This window comes from Xyrauchen texanus, chromosome 27 (assembly GCF_025860055.1).
Source record: "Xyrauchen texanus isolate HMW12.3.18 chromosome 27, RBS_HiC_50CHRs, whole genome shotgun sequence".
NCBI lineage: Eukaryota > Metazoa > Chordata > Actinopteri > Cypriniformes > Catostomidae > Xyrauchen > Xyrauchen texanus.
In genome coordinates, this window is record NC_068302.1 from 29584489 (window position 1) to 29612295 (window position 27807).

Here is a 27807-nt window from a genome sequence, read left to right on the forward strand (position 1 = left end):
AGCTGAGGCTGCAGAGTTGAAGTCTGGAAAAATGTAGCCTGGTCTGATGAATCTGGATATCTGCTGAGGCACAAATATGATAGGGTCAGAATCCTTGGACCTAACCTGCCTTGTGTCAACAGTCCAGTCTGGCGGCGGTGGTGTAATGGTTTGGGGAATTTTTTTTGGCACAATTTGTGCTCGTTTGATCGCTATAGCCTATTTGAGTATTGTCGATAACCATCTGCATCCCTTCATGGCCACAATTTTTAATAATCTTATAATTAATTCATTCATAATAATTTACACATCTTCTGATGGCTATTTCCAGCATGATAATGCACAGTCACAAAGAAAAAGTCTTCTCAAACTTTTTTCATGAATATGACAATGAGTTCACTGTTCTTCAGTGGCCTTGCCAGTCACCGGATCTGAATTCAATAGAACACCTTTGGGATGTGTCTGAGAAAAAGTTATTCTTAAATGAAACTGATGCTTCAGTCTCCTGAGCTACAAAGGAGAAAACCCATGAGCAATAAAATGCTTCATCTGGGACAGGAAAAGAGTTTATGAGTGAATATGGAGTGACAGAGAGATCAGTAGGGTGTCGGAGAGAGAGGGAGCGCAAGAGGTGAAAGTAATCTGAAATTGTGTTACTGTATGTCCTGTCTGGCAATATTATTCAAATGTCAAGACTAACCACTGTATTTCCAGTCAGACAGCAGCGTGACCTTTTCCTGTGGATTTGTACTGAATATTTAATTTAATCATGCCCTATAAAACTAATTTAGGCACACAGAATCTTCTTTTTCAGTTGTTGTTATTTTTCAGAACAGCTGAAATACCAATCCGTCATATCATTTACTCAAAACTGAGAAAAATACATTGACCAAATAACAAGGCTTCCTTTTACCCAAAAATTAGCAATGCAGAACTTCTCAAGAACAGAGTTTTTCATGCACAAGCATTTTTTTGTTGCTGGACCTCAGAGAATAAAACCCTCTGTGCTTTGGATTCAGCTTTTTTGAAATCGCTCCGAGAACTCATTTTAGAGAATGCTGACATTTTCATGAATGAATTATATTCGCTTAGCTATATTAAACAAACCAGCAACATGTCTCCAAGATCTGTTTAAAATCCAAAAGGATTATGAGATTTGCAAGGTTATGGAAAGGACACACCACTGTTCATTGTGTGTACATTAGAGATTATTAGAGAAAATTAATATCTCTGATACAACAGCTTTCCAGATCTATTTAGCTTTGTTTAACTGCCTTCATGTGTGTTTTGTCTGTGTGTGTACACCTTAGGTGGTTGTGTCTCGCGTGGCACGTGTTTGCAAAGATGATCAGGGCGGTTCACAGCGCGTATTGGAAAAGCAGTGGACATCATTTCTGAAGGCGCGGCTGAACTGTTCCATCCCAGGAGACTCCCACTTCTACTTCAACCTCCTCCATTCCACCAGTCCCATCATCCGTATGCATGGCAGGGATATCATCCTCGCCGTCTTCTCCACGCCCTCCAACAGGTAGATCAGTAGCCTTTACAAAATGTTACAATTAAGCATTTAAGAAGCCAGCTGTTGGCAAAAGTCAAGAAACTAGAAAATAATTGCCTAGTAGTCCAAATGGAAATGCTGCTGGAATCGAACAATGTTACTCCCCGTGCTCCAAACCGTTTGGCCTGATGCACAACTTAACATTCAAACTCACGACTCCAGGGGTGGTAGTCAGCGTCAGTACTCACTTAGCTACCCAGGACCCCGTCTTGAAAATATTTTTTACATTTGACACTATCTGGACAATTTTGTAGATCCATCTGTGATAGATATATGTGCTGGGTCTCTAAAGACCCAAATATGTAAGATTGTTTGGTGAAATTAGCATGCATTCTAGGGTTAACCTGCCCCTAAACTTCAAACTGTGGCTTGTCGCCTTATATGTCAGTCAGACAGTTTCTTCGTATGTGGATGGGTCTTGACCAGAATAATTTGCAATCTGGACCACACTTTATGCAGGTAGAAAGTTTGGATGCGTGACATAAGCAACCACCCAATTCCAACCAGACTCCAGAGCCCTAGAGAAGAACTCCCAAATATAGCGCATTAGCTGCCTCATTGATAGACAGTTGAGCTGGAAATATCACAGGCTGATGGCAACGGCAGAGCGCTGGGAAAATGGGTACATTCGCTCTGGGTGGAGATTGTCTTGTGGGAATATGGGTGTCAACCTCTGAATATAGAACAGTGGTTCAACACTTTCGGGAATATTACTGCAGATTTTAATGGCATGATGAGAGGCAGTACAAGAGATGGGGAGGGAGAAAGATAGAAATGGATGGATGAATGAGGAATTGAATTGATGTGGATAGACATACACATGCTTACAGTCTGTCACCAAGATGTCACCCTTTGAGAGGGAAGCAACAAAGAAACATATATTTTTGGGATCAGGGTGCAAGTGCATGTTTTGACAGAGTTTGCTGGAGATAATTACAGGAAAAAATGTGAGAACAAAACAAGAGGGAGGACTGTCAAGAGGATTGGAGTGAAGAGGATGCTGAAAGAGTTGAGAGAGAATGACTATTAGAGGAAATGAGAGAAGAGAACATTTTGAGAAAATGATTCATGTGTGCATGCTTTTAGAGTTTGTGAGCGTACACCTAAAGGGATAGTTCATCCATAAATCATTTACTCACTCATGTTCCAAACCTGCATAACCTTTTTCTTTTGTGCAACACAAAAGGAGATGTGAGGCAGTCTTAGTCACCATTCACTTTCATTGTATGCAATATGATGCAATTAAAGTGAATGGTGAATGAGGCTAATGCTCTGCCTCACATTGTTTCATGGAAGAAAGAAAGTAATATGGATTTGGAACAACATGAGTGTGAGTAAATGATATTGGAATTAAATTTTTTTGATGAACTATCCCTTTATTGAATGCATGAGTAAAATTTATGTGAGAACTCTGTGTATGTAAATAAAGAGAAAGACCCTCTAAAGATGGAGGAAGGGCAGGACTCCCAGCATGCAAATGTGTATGTGTGCATTTGTGTATGTGTGTGTGTGTGTCAGCGCAGGGGCTAGACCTCAACAAATGCCAACTCTAATAACATCTCGGTCTGCTAATGACCTGCTATGGGGGGTGGCGTGTATGGGACGAAGAAATGAGGGATGAGTATATGTATGGGGGGGCACTCAATCAAGTACGAATGAACGAGGGAGTCAATAATAGCCCACATCTGCACCCAAATGCTCCCCCCGCCCAGCTGAGATATTCCTCTAAGAAACCTTTGTTTGTGTTCAGCAGAAGAAAGAAAGTCATACACATCTGGGATGGCATGAGGGTGAGTAAATGATTAGAGAATTCTCATTTTTGGGTTAACTATCCTTTAATGAAAATTCTGAGTTTCCCCACTGTTAAATACGACATTGTGGTAGTGTTCATGTACTTTCTTCTCATAAATACGATCATTCGACATGACTTGAAGGCAGCATTATCTGTGAATGCTCCTCTACCCTCCTCCGCTTCTCCCCTCCTATCCTGAGGGCAGAGATCCTTGGCAGGCGCAGTGAGAGATGGATGGTGTACATGAGCACAGAACAGCTCTACAATAAGACCCAGGCGAGGTGCAGTGGCAGGGAGAGTCCAGCTGAACAAGCATTCTTGTCTGCAGCTGTACTCCTCAATAAACAGCACAGGGGGCTTCGATAGCATGCCGGGAGGATGTGTGGTCTGTTAAAGCACTTTCAGACAAATTGCCTGGATTGGTTAGCATGTGGCAGGCACAGCAGCAGGGGAGGACTATGGGAATGAGAGGAGGGCATGTTGGGATGTGGTCGAGATGGGTATGAGCATTATGGGAAGGAAAGTAGTAAAGTTCTGATCTTCTAAATGGCCATGACTCATTCTCAGATAAAAATTGCGTGGTTTACATTCTGCTGGTTTCTCATAAATCTAGTTTATTTATACATGCAGAGATATACGTTTCTAAATCTTGTTTTTAATATTTACCCTCATTCCAAATATTTAGTGGTGATTGTTAAGGCAAGCATTGCTTTTAATATTTGTTCAAACCACTAAGTATTAAACTTTGGCACACAACTCGTCCAACATAGTTTAAGCTTGGACATGAATGATAACTCCTATCATGTGGCTTGTTGAGGAGATGTGCACTATGTTCTAACGCAAACTGCTGAGAATGCTCAGTCACCATTCACTTTTATTGTATAGGAAAAATATGCAATGAAAAATGATAGAACATTCTACCTAACATCTCTTTTTGTGTTCTACAGAAGTAAGAATGGCATATGGGTTTGGAACAACATGACTGAGTAAATAATTATTGAATTTTCACTTTTTGGTGAACTCATCTTATTGCATCTTATTTGAGCTCATGTTGCTTGTAGGTATGGGGCCATGGCTCCAGACAGGACAGGGGTGATGGAGTTAGATTGCTGTAAATGATAGGCTGCAGGTGAGTGTGATCAGGCTATCAGTGGATCATTGGTGGGTGCGGGAGGAGGAAGCAGAGTTCAGATTGAAAGGGGAAATGGAAGAGAGCCCAGCTCTGCTGGAGAACCACAAGCCAAGATTAGCAAGATTGAGCCAGCTAAGGGACATTTAAAGAGAGAGTGGAGACAGAGGGGCCTCATAAAGTTGAAGAGGAAAAACAGGAGAGAGCAATTGAGAAGCGATTTGACAGAGCTCCAAGATAAGTTATGCAGGATAGAGACACATTCTCTAAGAGGAACTTTTCGGTTCAGCTTATTAGTGTTACCATAGAGCAACACATCCGATTTCCTTCACTGAACATTATATTATGTATATAAAAATTGTGAAAAAAATGGATCACAAAAAGTGGTGTATAATTTTTTTCAACGTTAAAATACTTGCTCCTCTCCCAGTTTTATTTGTGGAGACAACTATAATTAAGGCAATAGCTATTGAATTCTTTAAAGGAATAGTTCACCCAAAATTGAAAATTCTCTCATCGTGTACTCACCATCATACATAAGACATTTTAGGGTTAACTATTCCTTTAAGTATTAATCCCTACCAACGAAAGGCAAAAACAGCCTGTTTAATCCTAATGGTCAGAAAGAGGATGGAAAATGGCATAAATCTAAATTGCAATGTATAAAATTGAGAATTACAAAACCTTGACTAAAATAAATACATTTCAGAGAAAAAGTGTTCATAGATTATGTCCCCTGTAACAGATTGAAGGAATAGTTTACCTGAAAATGAAAATTCTGTCATTATTTACTCACCCACACATCATTGTTTGTCTTCCTTGGAACACAAAATGTGAATTTTAAAGTCTTCAGAGTTTTTTTTTTTCTTTTGCCATAATGACAGTAAATATTGACTCCAGTCTGTTAAGCTGTCAAAGCTCATTTGTTCTCATTGCTTCTTGTAACCAAATGTTCAACCTGATGTCTTCGTGACGTTTGGTTGTGAGACACAATAAGAACCAATGAGATTTTATGTTATTGATGTTAAGTCACCACCCTATTTGATTTTAGCACTTTATTTAATATTTTGAGAGCGAATAATAACTTACATTTCATTCTGTTCATTACACAAAGTGAGCGTAGGGCTTCAGAAGACTTGGAATATAGTGAATGAGTATTGATTACTTTTATGGTGGTTTTATTGTGTCTCTGTGTTTTTTTTTTTTTTTTCTTTTTTTACTTGTCCCTCCTTTTCATTAAAAAAGCAAAAAGCTGTGTTACTGTGAGGCACATGCAATGGAAGTGAATGGTGCCAGTCCGTAAATGTTAAAATTCTCACTGTATCCACAATACATAAAAAATATGCATGTTAACATGACTTTAATGTGTTAAAATCACGTACTAACCTTTTCTATGTAAAGTTAGTCCAGTTTTACAACTTCATTGCCATGATGATGTAAAGTCTAAACCATGTATGACCATAATAACGACATCACAGCTCAAATAATACACCAGTTTTAACAGAAGAACTCATGTAAGTGCTTTTATAAAATTATAAGCTTCCCATTTCTGCCTTTAAATCCTCCAAAAAATGTCCCTTTTCACTTCAGTTGTAAGTGCCTGACTGTGACCATAATGTTTTATTGTTTTTAAAGAACAGGAGGTACAATTCAAAATTACTGTATTTTTTTGTGGTAATCAGATTATGCCACAATGTTGTCAACTGAGCTTAACTTGTATAAAACTGGAATATTTATTTAAGTACAGCACAACATTCCACTGTAGCACAAAATGGTTTTAAACTGTATTTTTTGTGTGTATGCAATATGCTTAAGTGTGATATAAAAGACTTATGATAGATGCAGTATAAGCAATAGCTACAAGTAAAAGTTGAAATAATGTAGGCCAAATAAAAAGTATTATATTGGAGTACTAGCTGCCTCTTTACTGTTAGCTTTAATAGTCACAAACTATGTGGTGTGTCCCCTGACAACTAGGAACAAAGAAAATTTGCTTCTGTTCTGAAGAAAGAAAGTTTTCTTCTGAGGAGAACAATTGCTGCAAGCAAGCTCACCTGTCGGGCCTTTGAGAATGTCCACAGTGTGTCAGGCTGATGACACTGATGACACTGAACACTGTCAGGCTGAGATAAGCATAATGAGGTCTGCTGGAGGTTTTGTCAAAAATCACAACTTATGTTGTCACAGTTGATGTAAGGCTGAATCTGTTGATCTTTTGGACTGTTTCAGTGCTGTCACTCAAAATGTCATCCTTAGAAGCTGTCTAGCCTACAGCTTCACACACAAAAGTGCTGGATGTGTGGCAGATATGTCCCCAAATGCTGTGGGAGACTGCTGCTCATCCTTCGCTTCTGACCCTGAGCTTTGCAGACTTTCACATTAATTCCCTTCTAATCCCAGCAAGCCACACTCAAGCATGCCTACTCAGAATAAAAAGCCCAGATCAGTGTGGGCGACTTTGGAGAAGAACTCCAGTGTCACTCTGTTCCAAATAAGAGGCTGAGAGTCCAGACCTGAGCCTTTCATCAGAGATATGTCTAAGAGCCCATGGACTGCACCCAAGAAGTGTCTCTAAGGATTCTGTTTCTTGAAGAAAAAGGTGGTGTTTTGGAGACATGTGTTGGTTGTTTTAGCTCCAGGAGGATGGAAAAACAAAGGCCCTGTTTCAAAACCTGAGCTGCCTAGCTGGCTATAGGCAGCTGCCTTTTAAATCAACAACCTAATAAAGTGCAACAGTCTAGTTTCAGATGTAAAAATCCCATACATTTTCTGTTTAGGAGTATACATTTTTAAAGGTAAATTATAAACAGACAGACAGACCTACTGTGAGCTCCAAGGTTCTTTAGCAATGGGAAATGCTTCAAATTTCTTTTTAAAGTTGTGTTTAATAGCGGAATTACTTGTGAAGAACTACATTACCCATGATCCTGAAGGAAAACAATCCACCAATCAGAGAATCACTGCAAACAAATCACGCCATTTGTCTCCCTACACTCAAACTATTTACAGTGTTTATATATCTAAATATATTGTTTATATGTGTATAACCAACAACTAAAAATCAGTAGTTTTATACTTTTCCATAGTTTTTAATTTGATTGTCATTTGTAATACTTCATGGGATTGTAGTTTATTCCCTTAATTAAGAAGACACAGTCTTGCACCCTGGTTTTTTTTATCAGATTTTTCAAATACCTTTTTTGCTTGAAATCAAAATTTGTAATGTAGTGATTCACCACAGAGCTGGTTGGTTTGGTTCATGGCTTATAACTCTTTAATGAAAGATTTTATGAAATCCCTATGGAAGAAATTAAACAGGAAAAATTTGTACTCCTACTTATCTGTTTATCAGCCAATCGTTTGGCAGCAGTACAATGCATAAAATCAGGCAGATACGGGTCAGGATCTTCAGTTAATGTCAAATAAACCATCAGAATGGGGGAAAATATGATCTCAGTGATTTCGACTGTGTGCTGAGATTGTTGGTGCCAGACGGGCTATTTTGAATATTTTTGTAACTGCTGATCTCCTGGGATTTTCATGCACAACAGTCTCTAGAGTTTTCCCAGAATGGTGCTAAAAACAAAAAAGTGGCAGTTCTACATTTGGAAATGTCTTCTTTATGAGAGAGGTCAACGAAGAATGGCCAGACTAGTTCGAGCTGACAGAAAGACTACAGTAACTCAGATAACCACTCTGTACAATTGTAATGAGCAGAATAGCATCTCAGAATGCACTATAGGTCTCTGTGGAACAGTAATGGGTGTTTTCAAACCGGGACAGCATTTGTAAACTGTCCAAAGAAATTATGGAATCTCAATGGTTTAAAAACGCCCATTGATTGGGTAAAGCCCATTTTTGTTCTGCATAGACAAGTCTCCAACACGTCAAACCTTTAGGCAGATGGGCTACAACAGCATAAGACCATGTCGGGCACTTTATTAGGACCAAAGTGCTTCTAATAAAATGCTCAGTGAGTGTACTTCCAGAACCATTTTCTGTATTTTAAGCTCTACAGAGGCTGCAACTCCACATAGATTTATATAGAGGTTTATTTATAGATTTTGGCTGAATTAGCAGTCAACAACGTGATAACTACTCCAAGCTTAAAAATGCATAGCACACACAAATATTTGGTAAAATAGTATTTTTAATTATATTTAACAATTTTTACAGATACTTTTCAGTATTGAATGAAACAGAATGAAAGCAACATTTCTGTTGCTTCATCCACCATGTTGGATTATTTTATTCACTGCACTCATCGCAATGCATTCTTCAAAGCCTTCACCTTGGTAGATGCCCCCATAAGATGCCTTGATATGCTACCTACATAGCAGCTCACTAAGTTTAGAAACAGACAGATATAGAGCTCATTTGTGTGGTGGATAAGAAGTGAGAATAAACGAGTAACCTGTGTCAAGGATGTACGAGAATGCAGCTGTGGCTTTTCCTTAGAGTCTGTCAGTGCCAGGAAAACTGAAGATGAGATAGATAGATAGATAGATAGATAGATAGATAGATAGATAGATAGATAGAGAGGAGGAGTGGGCGTAAATGAGAACCGAACTGAGTCACCCTCTATGACTCTCTCTTCCTCTACTAAGAAAGTCTTTGTGTTGCTGAAAGCTGTCACTTCACCAGAGACAAATCACTGTACTTGAGGACAGTTTAGAGACATAAGCTCTAAAGTTTCAGATGGAAACAAGAGACTTGCTACCACTGAGCATCCTGTTGTTTTCCTTGACAACATAGTACACACATATACGCAAACAGTCACCTGACAACATGTGTACGAACCTTTGCATATATACACACCCACTGATGATTTTTTGTTTTGAAATCAAGCTAATTTGAATGACTACACTTTACAATCACCTTTTGACCATTTACATTCTAGATTTTTAAATTTTCTGAAGACAATGTGACTGGCATTTACCTTGTCGTTACGATGCTAAGGTGTTGTGGATGATTGCCAGAACATTGCTATGTGGTTGCTAAGGTGTTTTGGGTGGTTTCTAGGTGGTTGCTTACTGCCCAATTCAAATGAGCCCACCCCCAAGTCTTCCTGATATTCTGGCTCATAGATACTGTATGGCTCTTACTTCAATGTCAGTACATGCTAAAATTGTACCTCCAATCACAAAAAAGTAATAGCAAACAATTTGTTACAAAATTTACACACACAATTTAAGGTATTGTTAACTCCAAGGGTTAGAGATTAAAAATGTAAATACAAGCAATGATTAATATTGTTAATTATGACACTATTAAGTTCCTTTATAGAGCTGTTTTCATTGTGAGGACTTTCTAAAGGTCATCACAGTGTAAATAGTTTCAGGGTTAACTGTGAAATGTTCCCGCTAAGATAGCAAAACCTGACCCACGCACACACATACACAGACACAGACATTATACCTCTCACTGCTTTATTTTATTTAGATTGAAATTGTTGAATAGGTCCTCAGTGGGAGGGAATGCTCAGTGAGTTGAAGAGCTTACCCAAGGATTCCTGTGACAACTCTGGACAATATTCTCTGTTCTATTTGGCTTGAAATGACTGTCAAACCGCCCAATATACAGATCTATTCAAGGCTGTTAGCTGATGTTTTCTCCAATGTGTTTGTGATAAATGAATTCCATTTTGCTTTCAAAACCTTCTCCAGCACAGAGCAATATCATTGAGTGAAACGGAACAGATTTGAGGTTGCACTAAAATACTAACATTCTGCCATGTTTTTTGCAGTATTCCTGGCTCGGCGGTGTGTGCCTTCGACATGGAGCAGCTGGCTGGAATATTTGATGGAAGATTTAAAGAGCAGAAATCGCCCGAGTCGATATGGACACCTGTTCCAGATGAGTTTGTGCCCAAACCAAGGTAGTGAATGAAATAGTCACATAATGCTGACATTTGTTTTTTATATCCTCAAATGCCAACCTGCATAGAGCCATTTTAATAAGGCACTTGGTTTTTACATTTCTCAGGCCGGGTGGTTGTGCTATACAGGGACCTAAGTTCAACTCCTCCAACTCTTTCCCTGATGACATGCTGACTTTCGTCAAGACTCATCCATTGATGGATGAAGCTGTTCCATCATTGGGCCAAAGACCCTGGATCATTAGGACTATGGGCAGGTGAGGACAACTTTCCTTAAGTAATATTTTTCTTCAAGACAAGGTTCCTTCATCCATTCTTTTAACACCAGGTCCTACCAGGTTTTCAGAACATGGTAGCTTTTTTAATGGCTGATCCAAAGTGGACTACCAGCTCTAACTAGCTTGACCAACATGGGCTACCTGGTTGTTCTTGGTCCCATCAATTGATAGTTCATCTGATCAACCATTAATACTTATTTAGGCCTTCTAATGATCAAAAATAACCAGCTTCAACCAGCTAGAAACATCTAGCATTAAAAGCTGGTTTTACCTGGATTTTCAAGCAGGGAATTTTACACTTTAAACGTTGAACACATAACTAGCCTTAATTTATCAGTTTACTGAGGCTTCCCCTTGCTGAAAGGCTAGCTTAGAAAGGCATGAATTTCCAGTTGGTTATTAAAAGGGAGACTTGCTGGTTAAGCTAGTTTATAAGCCTTGTTGGAACACCAGCATCCAAAACACAACATAATATGCTGGTCTTTTTAACAGGGTCTCCAGGTAAAGGTTTCTTCTCTATGCTCTCCTCCTGAACATTTGAGCAACAGTCTGCCACATCTACTAGCATTAGTACCTGTCCTGTCTTAGTGTAGGGTTCGAGCAGCTGGGGTTTTTCTGCATCCTACGGGGCACTTGTCGCAACAAGATTATAGTGACAAGTTGTTTATGTAATTTCAAACACTCTAGGAGATCGTCTTATTTTAGAAAGCTGAATCACACTGGCACAGCAGTTTAGACACAGAGCTGTTGTCTTAAAATATGCCATTTTGTCTCAATTATGCAAATAGCTTCTCATATTTGTGCAATTTGCTATTTTGGCAGCAGGTTTTGCTTAATTTTTAATGCCTCTTTTACTCTGTCTCATTTGAGAATGACTAATGGCCTGATAGGGCTGTAATGTCTGTTTTGGAATTGTGTCTTCGGTCTCTTTTAGATACCAGCTGAACAAAATGGTGGTGGACACAAACGCTGGTCCCTATGGCAACCAGACAGTCCTTTTCTTGGGTTCCAGCCGAGGGACCATCCTCAAATTTCTCGTCACCCCCAACAGGGATAACATCATTTTGAACAGCAATGTATTCCTAGAGGAACTAGAAGGCTACAACCCAGACAGGTAGAGGTTAATGTTGAAACATGCTGTTTGCTGATTGTTTTATGGCTGAGTATAACATGTTGGAAGACCACAGGAGGAAAGTCATGCAGTGTAAACAGATGGGGTATTAGCTGCATATTATCTCTTGCTGAAAGCGGTATGCTGTTTTTAAGCAACCATGGATACAATTGCGCCTTCATTCTTAAACTGTTTAGTCTGTTTCTCCTCACATGCCCTGTCTCTCGAGCTGACTCAAAAAATGGAGAGACTTTTTACACACCAAAGCAAAAACACATGGTGTAAATCAGGCGTGGCTTATTTGCAGTCTTTTAATTTCCAAACAAAGATTTAGCTAAATAAAACACAACATGAATCCCTAAATGTCTCCACAGTGTGTGGATGGGAGAAATTCATTAAAACTGGAGTGTATAAATGTGCATGTGTGAACGTACCTACAGTAGCTATAGTAGGGGCACAAAATGTCCACAAAAGTGAGCTAAATTTGTCAAATACTTCCTACGGGGACATTCAAGGATGTCCTCAATTGTAAAGTCAACTCTTTTTTTTTTTATTATTATTATAATTATTCTAAAAATGCCAAAAAATTATAATTTGGTTATGTATTACGGTTAGTCCGTGGCTAACAACTGACTAATCAACTGACTAGTAAATTAGTGGTGTCCACTACTAACATTAATATTATTAGTGGTGGCGGTTTTTCATGGAGACACATTTCCAAGTGGTGGGCCATGCATTTAAAGTCTAGGCCTTCAGTGTGATTCATGCTATTAAGAAAAAACTGTTGAATATCCATTCATTACCATGTTGAAGTGCTGCGCTTAGCATCTGTATATCCCTCTGAAATGCGTCTGAACAGGGTTACGTGAACATAACGAAGCCTAATAATACATTATTATCCTTAACACCAAATATTCGACTAGTTGTTCAAACAACCAACTGACTAGTCGATTATTAAAATTGGTAGATTTGCAGATCCCTAAATAAAGCCCTGTATAAATTATTTATAAATAAATATATTTTTTACTTTTATGGGTTAAAAGGGAAAATCGTAAGACTGATTATTTAAAAAACTGGAATGAAGTTTGTTGGATATAGCTTGAAATTTGTAGGTGGAGTTACATTTAATAATTTTGGTCTTAGGAGGATTTTTGGAAAACCTTAAAAACCCTAAACTGTAGATCATTATACCTAAATATAACTTTATATTAAAACAAAAGAATTACAGTATTATGTCCTCATTTAGATAGTAAACATCTGTGTGTTGTGATCTCCGTGGAGCATGGCAGCTTTGACAATGCTTGTTGTGTGTAATGCAGCGGGAAGCCAGCTAATCAGGGGAGTGTAGATTAAGTAATCAGATCAGTCTCATGCTGGCCTCGCATAACCTCTGCCACCGCTCATCAAACGGCTGTAAAGAGGTAAATAGTTTGACACGCGCAGGGTCATGGAGGCCAGTGACACATGCACACAGATCAAAGTGGCTGTGTCATAATTCGTACCCATCAAAACACTGTAACGATGCTTTAAAATAAATCACACAATAAGGGTGGCAGGGCTGACGTTAATTGATGTCATATCTCAGTCTTAGATGCCGCTCGCATCAAACGATTTTCCTTTTTATCTTGCTGTCTCTGTATCCTCTAAGTTGCCTGGCTTTTTTTTTTTTAACCTAATTTATGTCATTTTCTTCCTTATTTTCTGTGTTCTATCTTTAGCAGTGCCTCATTTTCATCTCTTTCATTTTCTGTAACTCTCTCCTGCACACATGTCAAGAGATGCTGCTTTTTTTCTTCTAAATCAGTTTAAACCTGCCAGTCGCACCTCTTTATCTCACCCTTTCGCTGTTCTCTTCCTGTCTCTCTTCATTACTTGTTTTGGCAGCCTAAAAAAGCAGCTGTATACTTGCATGATTCATTCATGCTTTGTATTTTTCTCTCTTCTTTCTCATACTACTATGATATATTTTCTAGTCCAACTCATCTCTCATTCCTTCTTGATGGTCTTTGATAAGTGTGGCTCATTACTCAGACCCGTTGCATAAAGAACTTATGATTTCCCCATGGCTAACGAGGCCATTATTGTAAGTATTTATATAACCATATGCAGGCGTGTATATGTATACAAACAAATGTGAATAGCAGCCAGCATGGCAGGTGCAACAGAGATACTCTAGTGGTAAGTGCCAATTAAGTCTAAAGCATTGAAGAGTGGGTGGCTGCAAGACTCCCTGATATCAATCAGATGAGTTTCTGGGACCAAGTGCAAAGTGAATATCACATTAACACAAGACACGTCCACATCCTTTCACGCCTCCTGTTTATATATCACTTGATGAACTTCAGTCTCAGTTCATTAGAGGCAAATGATGAGTCTGTATCTTAATGGATAGGGCAGTGTGAAGTTTTTTTGTAATCTGGAACAATATTGTTAATAAATTAATAAATAGAACTAGTTTTGAGGTGTCAAGCAAACTTATAACTTTGATGTCTGAGCTGCAGCATGTAATGCCATGTTATAGAAATAGCTGCTGTATGTTGTAGTAGTTTCTGTTAAACCACACAGTATTATGTTGTGTTATGTTAAACTAGAAAAGTATTAGACTGTGTCTGGCTTTGCTGTTTAAACTTTGTTAGTCAATGTTTGTGCCATGTCAGTCTGTATGTTTGACTGTTTCTTGTATTCTATGTGTATATATTTGTGGTTGACTTTATCCCTGCACTCTTTTAATAAGTGTTAAATTTATTTGGGCTGTCTGTGTTTCAGGTGTGGGCCGGACTCTCCTCAGGCCAGGCAGCTTCTCTCTCTCACCCTGGACCACATCAGTCACAACCTGCTGCTGGCATTCCCCTCCTGTGTGATCAAAGTGCCTGTAGCACGCTGCCAGCTCTATTCCCGCTGCATGAAGTGAGTGACACACACACACACACACACACACACAAACTGTTCATGTGTGATATCTTACTCAGCCAAACAAAAACTTACAGGAACATAAAATAACAGCCCCTTTTTCCCCAAAATGTATACCCACTCACATTTACTTAGCTATCTAAAGAGGATATACAGTACATGCAGAGGTATTTATTGATTTAATATAATTAAATATAAGTTCATATAAGTTAAATACACTCACAGAGCACTTTATTAGGAACAATATGGTCCTAATAAAGTGCCCGACGTGGTCTTTTGCTGTTGTAGCCCATCCGCCTCAAGGTTCGACATGTTGTGCAATCTGAGGTGTACACCTGTACACCTACATATTTATGTGATTATTTAATCAGCCAGTTTTGTGGAGCTTCAGTTATTCACATCAACCATCAGAATGGGGAAAAGCTGTGATCTCAGTGATTTGGACCGTGGCATGATTGTTGGTGCCAGACGGGCTGGTTTGAGTATTTCTGTAACTGCTGATCTCCTGGGATTTTCACGCACAACAGTCTCTAGAGCAGGGGTATTCAATTAAACTTCCAAGAGGTCCGGTCTCTAGATTTCCTTCCCAGCATAGGTCCGGACAATTACTTGCATAGTGTTAGTAGTCAGTATAGCTATGAAATGACATAATAAGTCTTTTTGTTTATTTTTTAAATACAGTAGTAGGCCTAATTGTAAATTTCCAAGTTGGCAGTAATAGTAAAAGAAACATCAAAGTCAACAGTATCTTTAAAACTGGGCAAGGATTAGGACATTGGGGCTCCAGAGACAAAGTCAAAGTAGTGGGGTTTGTGGGATCTTCTACCAAAAGATTAAAATATTTCAATGAGTTCATCAATCAAGAGAACTTGGTTATAAAAATTAAAAGATAACTTCATTTTGAAGCTGAATGAAAACAGTCCAGTAATTATGTTTGAATATCTTTAGGCACTCAAGGGGCATAGGAGGCCTTGTGACTATTAAGGAAATGTATTGTTTGGGGGTTCAGAGGTATCCTCTGAGAGAAAGTCCATTTTTATTTTTTCCTTAAAATGAAAATCTACCAACAACAAACATTGTACATCACAATAGTGAAGCTTAAAAATACTGTTAGCTAATGGTAAGTAGGTCTATAAATGGTCAGACTATCAAAGAATGGAAACTTTCTCATGAGAACTCTATTATGCTAATAGTAAAATACAATTTTTGGTTGTTTTTCCTTGCCATTTATGCGAGAGATGATCTTTGATAAATTTTCACAAAAAGAACCTGTTTGTGAAAGGCTCGAAACATGCTGATTAATTAAGCTAATTTTATACGGGGAAATAACGGTATAGTTAAAAGGTGCTCTGGAAGCATATTGTCCTGTCACAAACCTGGTTTAGCTGAATGGTCGGATTCATTTCAGACACATGAAGTTGAATTCACTACGCTTCATTCTCGCTTTTTACGAAAGATGCCAGTATCCATCCAGGGCTGCGGGAAGTAGGGGTGCTGCCGGTGCTGCAGCATCCCCTGGTGTCAAGATGACGGTGGTTCTTTTATTTTTGCCAGTCTCTTTTTATTTTATAAATCCATAAAAAAACATTTTTCCTAAAACCCTTATGCTTGAGGAAGTCTTGAGAAATAATTTACAACACTGAATAGTGTCATAATTATTTATAAATCATGAGGGCCTAATCTCAACAACCTGAGCGCCAAGCCACAGTTGGACTATTTCAACTACTGGAGCACCTAGATGCGCATCTCATGGTAATGCTTTTGGTTTATTATAAGCTGCTGCCGAGCAGTTTAATATTAACAGTTGTTAGTACCTTTTAACATTACACTGATACGCTATACTCTTGCTGCAAAAATGTATTCAGCTATGTTCTTGTGTGCTGTGTAGTTTGGGCTTTTGAACCTAAAATGTGGAAATGTTCTTGTCTGCTGTGAGCAACAGGACCTTGTAGTTACAAGACATACATTTGATAGATATTGTTGCGTGTTTAAAGATTATTTGCAAGTGTTCTGAATGCACTGATAATAAAATGCAATGTTTGATTGTGCTTTCATGTTGGATGATCATTGTAAAGCCGTCCTCCTGGGGGGTTTGATGTGTGCACGCGCACACCGCATGGGGGTGTGTGAGAGAGAATTGCGTGAAAGATTAAGAGATTTTTTTTGTTAGTTTTGTGTTGCCTGCTACTTGTACAGCAAAGAATAAATATCAGAACTGTGGAATGACTGCACTCATTCATTAACCATGATTGTTACAGTAATAAAGTTATGTTATATTACAAGGTGATAATGTGCATGTAATAAAAAAAAAAAAAATATTTAGCTGAAACCTGGTCAAACTTGTTGAAAATTGAACACCCACTATACACTGTGTATTAAGTAAAGTCTATTTGTCTGTGCCAGTGCTATGTGTGGCCCTTAATAACCAATGTACAGTATTTACAAAAATGCACCTCCCGCAACAACACCCCCAACTTAAATCATCTTCCCACAGCCCTGTATCCATCTATATCACCGTTCACTCCATTTCTCCGCTATGGTCTTCTGTCATTGAAATAACCACATCTGCAAATCTGCGTGCAATGTACGAAAGGGTATAAATGAGGCATGTTCTGTAAAAGAGAAAAGTGTTCGAGGATGCAGCGCTATCTGCGCCAGAGCACTTGCGCTGTACACAGATCTGTACGCAGATCATTTGAAGTACAGGAACGGTAAGATGGGGGCAAATGTCAAGATGTCTCGCACTCCGGATGGAACCAAGCCGAGGTTAACCTGGAATGCGGTCCGCTAATTGGTGACTGCTACTTTAGAGTTTACTCAGAATGGTGCCAAAAACAAAACACTTCCAGTGGGCGCCAATTCTGTGGACAGAAATGCCTTATTGATGAGAGAGGTCAACAAAGAATGGCCAAACTGCTTCGAGCTGACAGAAAGGCTACAGCAACTCAGATAACCACTCTGTACAAATGTAGCGAGCAGAATAGCATCTCAGAGACATCCTACCTCGAGGCTGATGGGCTACAACAGCAGAAGACCACATTGGGCACATTATTAGGGCCATAGTACTCCTAATAATGTGCTCAGTGAGTGTCTATACTATTTTCAGATATAGGACATATACAGTACATTGTTTATAGCTCTCAGTTCGACCATTGTTTCTGTAAACCTGTGATCACTGGTCAGGTGCTCTGTGGGCCATCCGTGCTGCCCAGTGAGGTGTAATGCACTCTAACACATGTCATGCGTCTAATGGGTGCACTGAACCAGGTGGATCATACTTAGGTGAAATCCAGCGGAATTAAGCTATATACTGTCTGAAGCCTTAGAGAATAATATTCATGTGTTTTCACAGGAACTGCATCGCCTCACGGGACCCCTACTGTGGCTGGACCAGAGGAAGCACATGCTCTTTCCTCCGTGCGGGTACCAGGTGAGTTTTGAGTCTGGTCATTACAGTCCCAACTTGTGGAACTCTCTCCCTGAGCAGCTTATAAGCAGTAATGCACTCTAACACATGTCATGCGTCTAATGGGTGCACTGAACCAGGTGGATCATACTTGGGTGAAATCTAGTGGAATTAAGCTATATATTGTAGCTTAATATATTGGAACTCACTTCCTAAAAAGTATCTCGAAGCACACTTGTTAACAAGGGCTATTTTATTGTATCACCTTCCATGTGTATTAATGCAGGGTCTAAAATTAACACTGGTCAAGCATCAAATGCAGGTAAAAGTTTCAAGAGAAATGAAAACAAAGTATGATTGCCTGATCCTCGCTGATGTTAGTGATGTGGCGATTCAAATCAATTACAAACTTTGCGCATTTTCTAACATCTTTTACCTCCGTGGAAAATTTACCATCAATAGTTTATCCTAAAAGTTTGTATTTTATCCAGAACTCCATGTGGAGACACATTTGTGGAATATTCCTCACATTAAGCCACCAAAACTAAAATACGGTATGAAGAACAGAATCACTATGGATGTTTTTTGACCATTTCCTAAGAGATGCAGTTTCACTGAGGGAAGGGGACTAGCTCATGTCGCATATGATGTTTCAACTGACAAAATTACCTGCTCTGTTTGTCACTAATATACAAAGAAATCACTGCTTAATAACCCCATTATCATAAGGATAAAAATGTATACTACTTAGTAAAATAATGCAAAATACCATTTGTGGCTGTCAGTAAAGGAATATTTATGGCCGGTAAATGTTCGAGTGGATTCGCCATTGACAGGTCCAGCAAAAAGTTCATTTTGGACTCTGTATGTAGAGCATCTGAACTTTTCTACAGATATACTTGTCTTCTGTAAAGCACTTCGTAAACACTGTTTTAAAAGGTGCTATAATTACGTTTTATTTACTTACTATTAGTTGTATTTACCCACATCAGCCAGTGATCATATATCACCACAGATTTCATGATTTCTCTTCACCTGTACTACCTGAAACTGGTTTGTTAGACAAGTCCAATGACAGGACCCAATATAGCCTTATAGATTGTCATCCTTCTATAAAGTGTCTTTGTATGTATATAAAAATAATAAATGTTTCTCATTTTTGGATTGTAGCTATGATGTGTGCGTGGTTACATTATCAGCTAGTAGCTGGCCAAGTTTATTTGATAAAGTTCTAGTTTTTGTGTTCAGCCTCCATTTAAAATTGAGCCTGTTTCACTTGTGAAAGTGTATCTGTCTTCGGAGAGACGGCTTATTGAGTTTTGTGTGCAAATACAGGTTGTCCGTGTATAGTTTTGACAGCAAAACGTAAAGAGCGCTTTACCTCAGCACCCTTATCCAATTACAGCTCACTGCTTGGATCTGATTTGATTTACCAAGGGCGGTCAACCTGTGGATCGATTCTGTCTCACGTAATGCTGAAAAATTAGTTTTTAGTTTTCATACCAATTGAATTTCATTGTGGAAATACAATACAGAGCTAGCTGTAATTACTGCCGTTTGCTAATATACACAAACAGTGAATATGCAATTTCTCTGGGACATTCTGTTGGCTGTTTATCAGTCTTTATATGGTTCTCAGAGCTGCAGTATGTCTAATGTTCATCCTTAGGAGAGCAGTGGGAAGGAATCTGCATGCTCATTTAAATTCACGGGGCGGTTCACCACTGTAGTATAAAAACACTGGCATCTTCTCACAGAGGAATTCTGGAGATTACAGCTCTGTGCCTGCAGTTTGTTGAAACATTAGATTTTATAGACATTTCACAGAAACCATTTAACCACACAGTGTAAGTGTATCTTCTGAAAAACAAAGACCTTCGCTGAAAAAAAAAGACCCCTGGCAGCCTTCTTGTCCTGGGCTTTAACTAATTGTCGACAGTAGTGGAAAGTGTCTGGTCCCCCAGTGTACTGTTCTGCTGTGCGTAGCCTTCGGCCTTTCCTCTGTTTGAATTGCGCTATTGGAAGTAAGCCATTTCTGAGCCGACTGCAGTCGTTTTTCTTCATTAATGTGGCTTTAAGGTAACACAGAACCTCTCTAATAGAGCTCTGTGTTGTCTCTGTGTGTACAAGGCTTGATCAAGAGAAATGTCGTGAGACTGAGTTTCTGTTTAAAGGGATAGATCACCCAAAATTTTAATTCTGTCATCATTTAATCACCCTCATGTAATTTTAAACCCATATGACTGACTTTCTTTCATGGTACACAAAAAGAAATGTTAGGCAGAATTTTAGCCTCAGTCACCATTCACTTTCATTGCATATTTTATTCATACAATGTGGTCCATGGAACAGCATCACACAGGTTTTGAGCTTTTCATTTATATATTGCTTTTTATCAAAGCCAAAAGGAGTAAATTACTACAAAAGCCAGCCATTTTAGAATTGCCCTTCAAAAGAGCATTTAAAAGTGTTTTTCTTTTATTAAATAAATAAATTTATTTTTAAACTGCTCTGCCTTTGCAAATAAAGAAAAAATACATGGGGATTACTGTAATTCAGACGGTGTGGTTTTATGGCCTGCTATTTTGGTTTGGTGATAAATGATTCTACTACTGTTTCTTTTCTCATTTCACCACAGGCTTCCCTTTGAGCAAGACGTCGAGCACGGAAACACTTCTCACTTGGGTGACTGCGACGGTAAGAGAACATTTTTATTACGTTAATAAAATGCCTCATACTGTGATCTCCCGTTCTGTCCTTTTCTGCCCTTCCTTCCACCTTTTGAGCTTCTGAATGTGTAGCAGCCTCTGTTTGGTACATGGTGATCACAATTTGCGCATTCTATTTATAATTCTCCTTTCATCTGCGATTATGTTTGTCTTGGAGCAGCGTTGAGTTCTGAGAGAGCCTCTCTTGGTGGGGCTCATTGCAGCAAATCAATCGTTCAGTCTGAAATATTCAAGCGGTGTAGAACCCCTTTGATCTCGCCACTGATTCTGCACAGACATTGGTGCTCGTTGATCCTCGGTCCACCACAAGAGACCTTGCACATCTGCTGTGAGACACAAACAGTCGAATGTGTAAATATTGCATAATGATCATGTCTGCCTGGCTGGATTTTAATCTGCTCATCGGGAGCTTTTTGAAGTTTCTCAGCCTCTGTTTCAGTTGTGGTACAACAGAAGCCAGAAGGTAGTGGGTTGGTGGGGCCAACTGATGGATTTGCTAATATGTTACTATAACGGGGAAGATCAGTAAATAAGAAAGAGTACCTTTGTAACAGCAGCATGAATAATGTGATGTAACATAACTTTATTTCCTGCTGGAAAGCCCAGCCTTTGTTGTGTTTTAAATGTTCCCAGAAGGAAGGTTTATTGTTCAGAGGTAGCAGTATTATTGCTCTTACACAGTTTGGGAGACTTTTGGAGTTCTCAGTTATGTTTCCTTTATCATCTTAAACTTAGTCTTAGATGTTTCTCCTACAACTCCCTAGGAAAGAAAAATGTAAACTTAAAAAATATTTTTTACCGTTGCACGCTCTGACAAGCTTTTCAGAACTTCCCATAGGAATGAATTGAAGATTTCCATGTACAGCATGGTTTTTAGCTAAATATTCTCAGAAACTAAATTTGTATTCTTTCTCAGGCTAGAATGAAGTGACATAGCAAAGCATTTTATTCTGATGCTTTTTTTTTTAAGAAAATTGCTAAATTAGACAATAATGTGGCTAAAACTATGGAGACTGTGAATTATAATTGAGGCAAACGATTATTACAAGCACCAGATAAGAGAAAATCATAATTTGTTAGTGATTACGCACTTTGTAAAATTAGCGTATGTGAACAGAATGGTTTATAATATCTCTACAACACACTTAATATGGTACTGTGAACTCTTTACTATCACCTCTACTATGACTTGAATCAATACATAAATGAATGAATGAATGTTATTACATTTAATTTACTTTCGAGCAAATGTAGGTGTCCTTGCTGATGTTATGCATGTTTATTTTGGAATGGGGACTGACACATAGTTTAATCCATAGTATGCTTTTCTCCTGATTTATTTAAAGACTAAAAAAAGAAAAAGACAGTGTGTATCATCTCTGAGTACCTTGTGCCACTATTATAAGTGCCCTGGCAATAACATTTCCCTATATTTGTGGATCATTTTTATAAAATCCCACTCAAAATCACTCAAAAACTCATTAATCCCAAAGACTCTGATTAGACTCTCATTGTCAAATGAAAGAGTATAGAGCTGTAAAGTTATTATGAATATCATAGCTCAGATTATTTGGTCTAAGAAGAATTTTATAGTGGATTTCAAAATGAGCTCTTTGTAAACTCCTTATCCACTATCAAATTCTTCTTAGACCAAATTAACTGAGCTATGTATGATATTCATTGTAATTTTACAGCTCTTTTGATTGAAGACTTTGGTAGATTTGGGACATTTTTGAGATCTGTTGAGTGGACACTTCTGAGGATGTAACTCTGCACCATCAGTTGAGACTTTGAAACAGGGCATAAGCAAGAGCCTCCATTTGCTCTTCACCTTATTTCAGTGTTGTCAGAGAGCTCGTTTGTGACTTCTCTTTACTAAGGCCTGCTTAAAAAGCCTAACCAGCAAAAAAAGGTTTTCTGGTGAATAGCATGGCTGTGCTGGTTCAGCAGTTAGACCAAGACCAGCACTAACCCACATAAAACCAGCCTTGATCAACATATAAATTCATGCTGGTTTAATCTTGCCTTTTATGCAGAGTATCTATAGGCAGCGGTAATATGTAAGAGAGTTATATAGCAGTGCAAGGTCTTTTGGAATTGCAGCAGTGATGGTTCTGTGACACTGGAGATGTCAGAGCTTGCTCTCTGCATCATTCATGGTCCCATCTCTGTACCCATCCCAATTCCCAACCCCCAACACCTGCCATCGGTCACAGGCTCCCGCTTGTCTGACAACCAGCCCCAGCCCTCCATCTATTCGTCCTTTACTCCATCTCTCTACAAACAACTTCATTCTCTGCATCTCTCTCTCTCTCTCTCTCTCTCTCTCTCTCTCTCTCTCTCTCTCTCTCTCGCTCCTTGGTTTATGGATCCCAGCCTCTGTAATCATTCAACTCTGACCGAACCAGACACAAGATGAAAATCAATTCCTCTCTTCTGCCCCCACTTCCACAGGCCACTTTTTTTATCATAAAGGAGAAACTGTTAACATCAGACATCTGTCCTTCTATGCCCTATGAATCTGTGGATAGACACAACGCATCTGGGGTGGTGTAAAGTTCAATCTGGACCGGGTGATGTCCATCACTTGGGTTGCCTCCAAGTCCTCTTTCTGAGATTAAAGCCAGTCTCCAGCCACAAACAATGATAGATGCAGTGTTACATCCTCAGAAGTACCCACTTTTTAGCCCCTGACCTGCATTTCTCTGCACTGCAGGCCCAGGAGAGCCCATCCTGATCTGTTTTTAAGGAAGATGGATACCTCCCTAACCTAAAACTTTAACCTAAATCTAACCAATAGTCTTCTAAAAAATTAATTAAGAGGTGAACAAAACAGACATTCTTACCCTTAACCAAACGCTTAAATGTAACCCATAGTGTTTGAAAAGCAAATTTGACTTAAGCACATTTACAGACGAAACCACCTCATTTTGTGTCGCTTCTAGGACACTTACGCTTCACTTTCACTTTTGTTTGGAGCATCCTTGGCTGGTCTCAAGAGTCCAAATTCCACAGTAGCATCAGATGAGCTACTGCAGAAGTTAATCACGATTGAATATAAGGTGTAAATGTAAGTAGGTCTGTAATACAAGTGTTAAAATGTGTAGTTTTTATATGATTGATTGATTGATTGATTGCTTTATTATTATCTCCTTAGGGAAATTTTTGTTGCTTGTTTCAACATGCGTACATATAAGACCAACAATATACATGTAACAAATATGCAGATTTATATATAAAATAAATAAAAACTAATTCTAATCTTCAACTGAGACCCGCTCAGTGAACACCCACACTACCTATCATTTAATAATTTTACTGCCTGTGGCAAGAAGCAATTTTTCCCCCTGTTTTTAAAAATTGCTGGCATCCTGAATCTTCTACCTGAGGGTAATATCTCAAATTTATCAAACAGAGGATGTCTATTGTCTGATATAATTTGTCTTACTTTACTAAGGCATCTAGTTTTATAAATTTGTTCAAGACCTCTTAAAGGGATACCAGTTAATTTACTCGCAGTAATCAAGACCTTTCTAAGCGAACTTTTTTGCTTCACTGTGACATTTCCAAACCAGCAGGTGATGCAAAATGAAAAAAACACTTTCAATAAAAGAATCATAAAATACTCTTAGGATTGAAATATTTACATTAAATGTCAGCATCTTCCTAAGGAAGTATAGCCTTTGCTGTCCTTTTTTGTGCACAAGCTTCAGTCCATTTATCCCACCTTAGTTTGTGATCAAAGACTACCCCAAGATATTTATACTCATTAACACTCTGTATTGGTACCCTTTTAATAGTGGTCACACTCACTGAAGACTCCTTCCTAAAATCAATACTCATCTCCTTTGTTTTTGAAATATTTAACTTAAGGTTTGACATGTCGCACCAAGTAATAAATTCATTTAAAACAGGTCCATGACTGTCCTCATCCCCCTGGAGGAGACTAACTAATGTAGTATCATCTGCAAATTTGATTAAATATCTCCTTGGATGGGTACTTATGCAGGTATTTGTGTACAATATAAACAGTAGTGGTGAGAGGACACAGCCTTGTGGGGATCCAACATTAGATGCGTAAACGTAAAGCGTAAAAGAGCCCGATTACACCTGGTATTAAGGAGCGTCTCAGGTGATCTGATCACATGTGGTCAGGTGAGACACATCGCTGTTTATACCTGTCCCTTAGATGCATCTCCTGTGACAACTTGTGTTCAGATTTGGAGGGAAGTGTCTCTGTTTCATGTCACTGTGTTACTGCATGATATTAAAGCGCAACAAAATCAGAAAAGACCAAAAAAGAGCAAAAAAAAAAAAATGGCATGCTATTTATCCCAGATACTTAATCTAAGCAATGCAAAATGTCCAGCAGAATTATCCGTTATTTTAGTCTATTCATATATATATATCAAAGGAACTTCAGATGTTGGTGCTTCTCTTCTGTGTTGATATCAGACTATTATTTCCTTTTAAAGTTGCTTGTAACAGGCAATTTTAAACTGTTGTTTTAATGCAGCGGTTGAATGACAGGTGAGGGGGTGACTTTTTACTGCTGCCAGGATGCATATAGGATGGATTCGCGTTTACACCTCAAATGCAATGTTGTCGCATGTGTTTTTGACCACATTCATATGTGTTTTTTGTGATCTGATCACAAAACGTTTAGACCTGTCATAAGTACCATCTGGGCTTCCCATTTAGACCTGTATTTATGGCTGACCACATGTGATCGGATCACCTAAATCTTAATACCACGTGGAAATGGGGCCAAAGTGTTTTCGTATAATAACATAGAAGGATGTGTGTAATAGAGCAAAATAAGTGTTTAAAAGTCATAAACAGCCATAGCACCTGTGATTTTGTTTAAAAGTGAATAAAATGCTCAGTTGTTGTAGCGCCTCTAGTGTTAATTTCACCAGGAAACTGCATCAAAAAGTAGAAAGTGGCACATAAAACTCAGTTTGCAAACATTTTGTTATAGTAATATTTATTCTATGAGACTAGGTTGGGAGAACCACAGTCGATGAGTGTGATGGATGTGACAGGTTCTCCACCTGCTCTGCTGATCAAAGCCTTGAAGGCAAATACTTATTTATACAGAACTTATTACTGCTGAATGAGATGCTGTCAACACAGGTCCCTAGTCTGAGAGTTACTATTTTTCATTCCTGCACTCTCTCTTTCTTGCTCTCTCTGCTTCAATATAGTGTACATTTTCTCACTCTCTTTTCCTTGATAGATTGATTTAGAATTTTGTCATCTCAAGAATCAATCCGTTTGCAACTAGGTAGATGACAAAAACAAATATTTTCTTTTTTCCAACACCAAGATTGAAAAATAAATTCACTTAAAGGGGTGAAATCATAAGTCATCTTATTTAATATTCTACTTATAAAGTTTGTGAAGTTTTTGTTGTTGTTGTTGTTCCAAAAACAGTAGAAATTTACATTTACATTTATGCATTTGGCAGACGCTTTTATCCAAAGCGACTTACAGAGCCCTTATTACAGGGACAATCCCCCTGGAGCAACCTGGAGTTAAGTGCCTTGCTCAAGGACACAATGGTGGTGGCTGTGGGGCTCGAACCAGCGTCCTTCTGACTACCAGATTACCAGTTATGTGCTTAGACCACTACACCACCACCAGAAATTTCATTTTCACTATCATTTTCACCCCCTTCTGAAGGTTTTGGTTTGAAACAACCCACAATTTAAGTCATTTTGCAGTGAAAACCTTGATGTCTGTTGCATGTTCATGAGAGATATGAGAGAAGTTTGTACACAGTGGCTTGCATTCACACTGGCTGGTGTGTTCACGCGAGAACTTTGTTTTTAACACTAAACAATGTAAATTCTCGCGTGAACACCCCAGCCAGTGTGAATGAGATTCACTCAGAAATCTGCTGAAGTTCAGAATAAGTCTGTATTTTTTTTTTTTTTAGCAGCTTAGTTTTAATAAATGCTCTTTCTGTACTGGGATGAAGTTTTAAGTATGTTTTTAGGAAGATTTGATTCTTTATGATATGAACACTTTGGCTGCACGCATAATCGTTATGGCAGATTTAAAAATAAATGCTGTTTAAAATGGAATATAAAGTCACACTGCTGGACATTGCATAAAATGTAAATCTCTCAGTCTTTCTCCGTCTTTCTTCCTCCCTCATTTTCCCTAAAACCTCACCTTTGTGTTGAGGAACTGATTAGGCTGCGCCTGCCGTCTCTCTAATTTTGCTTATCAGTGTGAGGTTCGTAATTAGGGATGCGCCTGTGCTTCCTGTGGCCTGCCCAAGCACTTAGTTATCAGCTTCAAAATGTCAGCTCTCCTTTTTTACTCATGCTCTGAGGGGGAGCTGATCAAAGTAGATGTAGACATCAGACGCTTCAAATTAGTTGACCTGCATGGCCTGCCATACAGAGAACCGAGACAGAGCCAGCAGCCACTTGTCATTCTGCATTTTGAGGACTGAATCAGTATGAATTCCATGTTGGTCCATGCTGTTGCAAGCTGGTTAGTACTGGTTTAGCTGATGGACCAAAATAACCATGCTTTTCATACATCAAACATAGCTGTTGTAGGTGGCTGACCAGCATAGTTTTTCAGGTGAAGCTGATTGATAGGGCTGGATATTTATATTATATTTATTCAATTTGATTCAATTCTAAATAACATTGGTTAGGACTGTCGATTTAAAGCGTTAATTTCGTTCGAATAATTTTATACAAAAATAACGTGTTAAAACATTAATGCAATAAATCATGCCTCCGACCTGTACATAAATTCTGTAATTATTCCACCTTGATGTAGTAGGGGGCAGTCAGCGCTCCAGCATTACAAGCAACACGCCTCGTTAAACCAATGAGCAGTAGCACAGCCTTCCACAGATAATGTGCCCTTGCACTCAAAATTTAAGTATCTCAACACAGGTATTTCAAAAATTCAATATACCTTTAAATTGACACAGGTACAGAAAACAAGTGAGATGCAACACAAAACCAAAGTGAGATGCTCCAAAAGCATCCATCTGACACACGAGTAGT

At 38.6% G+C, this 27807-nt stretch overlaps 1 protein-coding gene across 2 annotated transcripts in view; it reads left to right on the plus strand.

Moving 5' to 3' along the window:
• The window catches only part of LOC127621234 (semaphorin-6B-like), a 147807-nt gene that overhangs the window by 96269 nt on the left and 23731 nt on the right, over positions 1-27807 (plus strand). The window contains exons 10-17 of one of the 2 annotated variants that reach the window (XM_052094741.1): positions 1290-1507; positions 10205-10336; positions 10444-10593; positions 11549-11728; positions 14492-14632; positions 17988-18065; positions 20680-20738; positions 26281-26525. In XM_052094741.1, the coding sequence (XP_051950701.1) occupies positions 1290-1507; positions 10205-10336; positions 10444-10593; positions 11549-11728; positions 14492-14632; positions 17988-18065; positions 20680-20738; positions 26281-26453 (1131 nt within the window). In that variant the 3' untranslated portion in view covers positions 26454-26525. Of the gene's footprint in view, positions 1-1289; positions 1508-10204; positions 10337-10443; positions 10594-11548; positions 11729-14491; positions 14633-17987; positions 18066-20679; positions 20739-26280; positions 26526-27807 lie in introns of those variants that run through there. The other variant, XM_052094740.1, reaches the window with a different exon arrangement.